At 47.6% G+C, this 5,314-nt stretch overlaps 1 protein-coding gene across 1 annotated transcript; it reads left to right on the top strand.

The window, feature by feature from the left end:
* Positions 1 to 8: 8 nt before the first annotated feature.
* Positions 9 to 626, top strand: GPR135 (G protein-coupled receptor 135; the record flags this gene model as incomplete). Its single annotated transcript, XM_010186733.1, has 1 exon — positions 9 to 626. A coding segment is annotated over one exon (618 nt), but the record flags the coding sequence as incomplete, so codon positions are not given.
* Positions 627 to 5,314: the final 4,688 nt, after the last annotated feature.

The following is a 5,314-nucleotide window of genomic DNA, read 5'->3' as shown; positions in this document are numbered from 1 at the left end:
ACCTCCTGCCCTTCGCCCTCATGTGCTTCTGCCACTACAACATCTGCCGGGCCGTGCGGCTGGCCGAGAGCCGTGTGCGGCCCCTCACCACCTATGGGCACCTGCTGCGGGCCTACGGGGAGATGCGCACGGCCACCACTGTCCTCATCATGATCGTCTCCATCATCTGCTGCTGGGGTCCTTACTGCATCCTGGGGCTGGCCGCCGCCGCTGGCCACGTGCCCTTCTCGCCCACCATGGACGCCGTAGCCAGTGGGATGGCCTGGGCCAATGGTGCCATCAACCCCCTCATCTATGCCGCCCGCAACCCCAACATCTCTGTGCTGCTGCGGCGAAGCCGTGAGGGTGGCTACAGGACTAGGAACAACGTGGCAGCCTACATCTCAGCCCCAGGCTGCCAGCCAGAGCCCTGGAGCCGAGCTGACCGTGTCCGGGAGCGCTACATCAACCAGCACAGCGGCCCCCCAGGCAGTGCCCCATCCTTGTCCAGCCCAGCAAGTGGAGGAGAGGTGGCCATGTGGGCCTGCAAGAACCCTGCCGTCCTCTTCTGTCGGGATGGGCAGCCAGACACTATCTCTGAGGCCACCTTGCAGGCCAAAGTGGACACCGTTGACACCAGCCTCTGAAGGGATGGGGGTCCGGGATGGAGGCATTGGGCCCCAGGGCTGTCTGCCTGAGGAAATGTGGGGAGCCCCAGTGCTTGGAGCCCTTTGCAGCCAGACTACCAGGAAATTGGAGAGATGGGGCTGTGTGAGCCACAAGCGTGGTTTCTTCTCCATTGTGCAAGCTCTGGTTTGGTGACCCAGTCTGCAAGCAGTGAAAGATCCACAAGGAAAGGAAGTCCCCTTTCCCTTTCAGGAGGCCTGACCTACTGGTGAGAGCTGCTGAGCCCAGCCAGCACATGAGCTTGACTGCAAGAACAAAACAGCCATTGCTCCAGTCCTGCAAAGTGCCACAGAGAAGCTAAGAGACAGACACATAAATACAGCCCTAACCGACTGACTGTGTGAGCTGTTTGTTAAGTGCCAAAAAAGCAATTGAAAGCTGAGCACTGGCAGCTGGAAGACACTGAAAACACCCCACTGTGAAAACTGCATCATGGCAGGATAATGTTGCTTTAACCCATTATATGTGGATGTGTTGATAATCAGAAAGTCACAGACTGTAAGAAAGACTAAAAAAAGTGATCTAGTAAGATTATTTATTTTCTTTTCCAAACTCCCAAGAATAAAAAACCAGTAATTGTTGTGATGGGGAAGATGTCTGACATCGGGAGGGAGGGAGAGGAAGACGAAACCTCAGTTGTCAAAATTTTAGCAGCCTTTTCTTTTTTTTTTACAGGTACAGTCAGCTTAAGATGCTAGGAATATGAGAAATGAGAGTTCTTCAGACAGATTGGGGAAAAGAGTGTGGGTGTAGACTATGGTATGACTGAGTGTGTGCACAAGGTGTACGATTTCTTTTTGAGCTTATCTGAAGTGTCTCACATCTCTTAAGAGTTTAACCATGTTTAGAGGAGTCATGCGAGAGAGGTATCTGAAAGGAGAGGTAAAGCAATACCATGCGCTCTTTGTATCCTCTTAAGCATGTGAAAATGTGTATATGCAGGGAACTGATATTACTCTGTTGATGGAAGGAGTGCATTGGGAGTGTAATATTTAAAAAACCAGGTCTGTTTTCCATTGGAAAAAAGGAAAATGGCACAATTGAAGTGCAATTGCACAGCATACATTCATATTAATTTATCAGTATAATTTTTTTGTCCAAAGGCTTTTAAGCCTTAAATTAGTATTTTGAAGCAGAATCTAAGATTGGATGTTCCTTTATCTTTGCCAGAGCTAAATGTGAAAGACAGACAGTGTTTTTCCTTGTACAGGCTTTAAAAATACAATGTTACTGTTTTACTGGCCTTTTCAACTGTTTGTGAACCAAGTGAGCAAAGTATAATTATTTTGTAAGTAAGAAATAAATTGTCTTTTATGCAGGAGATTTAAGTGTCTCAGCCTGGTGTTATTCTCAGCCCAGCCTTGAGAAGGGAACTTCTGTAAAAAAATTACTAGATAAATGATAATAGAGAGAGACCAAATTGTTTGTGAAATTTTAAAGCAGCTGGTTTTCATACTGTAAGCATTACTGTATTTTCCTTCTGGGATGCTCCTGAAGCCGACGATGACCTCTTGCCAGAAAGACTACTTCTCAGCACTGATATTGTTCCCTGCAGATCCTAGGTTTTGTAAGTTGAGCAGTGCATTTGTTGTAGTAGAGAAGCTGTATGGAATAACCGCAGGTTTTCGCAGGAGATATCTGACAACAAGCAAACACTCATGTCATGGGACAGGAATTTCTTGCATACCTGCCCTTCCGCAGCAAGATATGGCAAGTGTAAAGTGAAAGATGGGGGCTTTTTGCACTTTTTGCATGCAAGAAGAGCTTTTTCTGCCAATTGGAACAAGCTTGGTCAGAGCAGATGAACTTAGGGATAGTTCTTGAGCTAAGAAAATTAGGAAGATGAAGGTCCAGCACCATGTTCCTAAACACCACATCTACGCATCCCTTAAAGACCTCCTAGGGTGATGACTCAACCATTTCCCTAGCAGCCCTTTCCAATGCTTGATAATCCTTTCAGTGAAGTAATTTTTTTCTAATACCAAATCTAAACCTCCTCTGGCGCAGCTTGAGGCCATTTCCTCTTGTCCTATTGCTTGTTACTTGGTAGAAGAGACTGACCCCCACTTCACTGCCACCTTGTTTCAGGTAGTTGTAGAGGGTTATACGGTCCCCCCTCAGCCTCCTCTTCTCCAGGCTGAACAGCCCCAGTTCCCTCAGCTGCTCCTCATATCACAGCACTGCTGAGCTGTGAGCAAGTCAGGTACATGGGTCTCTATAGGCATATTTTAAAAAGTGTCTTTTAAAAATTGCAACCAAAGGCTGAAAAGTGTCTTAAATAAACCACAAACAGCAGAGAGTGATACACACAGACACACACAAAACACACCAAAAGCTGCTGGCTGCCTGCCACAGCAGTACTTGAAATGCTGCTGTGTCCCAGCTGTGCTGAAGGTTGCTGCCTCTTACCAGCAGTGCAGAGTGGGCGAGAAGGTCTTGGCCATGCTAGCACACAAGCCAGCACATCAGTCTGTCTTTGTACCTGCTAATAGCTCTGCCTGTTCTTCCAGGAGAAGGAGACCTGAGGTTCACCTCACTGTTTTACCCCTGGCTTTGAAAACAGCCCATGGTCACAGCTGCTTGTTCCCAGGTAAGAAAACATTGCAAGAGGTGACTCCTGGACAAGCCTCTATAGGGACATCAGCTCCACACCTCTTACATGCCCATGCTGGTGTCACCACACTTAGAGATCTCCTTTCTTTGAGCTGAAGGAGACTGCAGAAGGCAGTAAGACACTGAAGTATTAGACACTGCCAAACTATCTTTGAAGCTCCAACCTTCCAGCCATGGCTCTGAAATACTTCTTCCTCCCTTGAGATGAGCTTGGATGCAAGGTGAACCACAATCTCATTTGCACAAGGGCTCTGGAGAGGATGTTGGGACACATTTTTAGCACCTTAATTCAGAAATCACATGGGTTGTTCAGTGTAGGTTATTCAGCATAAGAGAGCAGTTCACATGATTTGAAGAACTGTTCAGCCCTGGATACCAGTGACAACATTAGTCAAAGCCAAATTAAAAATTAGTCCTTGGGCTCAGGACCTCCCTCAGCTTAAGAGCACCAAGCTCTCTGGCAATGATGAGCATGCCACTGAGATAACTAATGCATTATATCTTAAAAAGGAAAATATTAAGTCTTGATGAATGACAAGAATTTTAGAAGGTACTGTTCTAATTGAAGTCAGTGGTAGCTTTGCTGTTGATTTAATAATCAGATTCATTCAAGTAATTATTTCCCACTCCCTTCCTAATCTCTGGATGAAGTCTTTATTCAAAGCAAATGCTTTGTGCATCACTTACGAAGTATGAGCAATTAGCAGTTTCTAAGTGACCGCCTGAGGGGCTGTAATAGCTGACGATAATCACCAGAACCACAGTAGCTGATGTGGATGAGATACACCATCCCTGCTTCTCCTTCAGCACTGGTGTTGGCTTGCACATTCAGCAGATGGCAGCAGAGACCTAAGCAGCCAGTCCAACCTTTCCGCTAATGGTCCTAAGAAAAGCCTCCCCCTCTTAATGAGATCAACCACTGCCCTCAGGACTGCTGCATCCCAAATAAAATCATTCAGAGCGAGGGTGAATTCAGCAGTTAGAGCTGCGATGGCAGCTCTGGATGCAAGAGAGCCCTCTTTCTGGTCCCAATTTGCAAAGGCCCAGGACACTGGGTCTCCAGAACACTGCCTGGTTCTTGGAGCACCTACATTCACCCCAGCTGAAGTAATTGGGGAACAGCTCTGCTTTTTCACGTGTATTTTTTCCTAGGAAGTCACTACTGTGCGGAGCAGGAAGAAAAGTGACATGGAGAGACAGACTGTAAATCCCTCTCGGTGGTATCAGATGGATGAGTCACTGGGGAAATCAAAGTGAAAGTAGCACAAACCCCAGGGCACAGCACCGGGGCCTGTATTAGTCTGGCTGGAGAGTGATGGATGATCTGTGCAGCCAAGAAATCCTCAGGAGGCTGTGACTGAATCCAGAGATTTAGCAAAGGAGATTCAAAGGTGAAGAGAACATTGGCACAACATGATGTGTGCTTTGGGGTCAGATCCTGTTGACACCTCCAGCATTTCTGTCCTGGGGAGGTGGCAGCCCTGCCCTGCTCCTCTCCTCATCACTGGGGGCATGGCTACTCTGTGCTCCACTCCACACCCTCAGGGGCAGGGTTTTTGGCTGATCCTTAAACCCAGGCTCTTCTAGTCTGAGCCCCAAGAGCCACAACTGAAGCACAACACATGTGCTCTCTGCAGGGCTCACTCTGCTCATCTTGCCACCCCAACCAGAGGGACCGTGCTGGTACTTGCCGCTCAGGCAGCAATCAACCCGTGAAGCCTTGCGTGGGCTGTTTGTATGGGGTGAAACAGCCCCACAGCATGCCCACAGGCTTCTGAGTGATGGTGAAAGATGAGCTGGATACAGCAATGATTCAGCAGAGGACGCAGATTCACTCTGAGAGGTGCCATTTGTTATTTGTGCTATCTCTTGTCTCACCAGCACTGAGCCCCTCCAGGTTCCGATGGTTTCAAATAGGTGAGCACTGGCAGGAGCCCACAGAACAGATTGGGGAGCAATTTCCAAATACTTGAGCTCCTTAATTTTATGCATCCATTATCCTTGCCTTTATGAACTATTTTCAGTCTTAGCTCTT

The sequence above is a fragment of the Mesitornis unicolor genome, unplaced genomic scaffold, assembly GCF_000695765.1.
Source record: "Mesitornis unicolor isolate BGI_N332 unplaced genomic scaffold, ASM69576v1 scaffold2356, whole genome shotgun sequence".
Classification (NCBI taxonomy): domain Eukaryota; kingdom Metazoa; phylum Chordata; class Aves; order Mesitornithiformes; family Mesitornithidae; genus Mesitornis; species Mesitornis unicolor.
The sequence above is the reverse complement of the archived record's forward strand: the minus strand, read 5'-3'. Positions and strand labels throughout refer to the sequence as shown.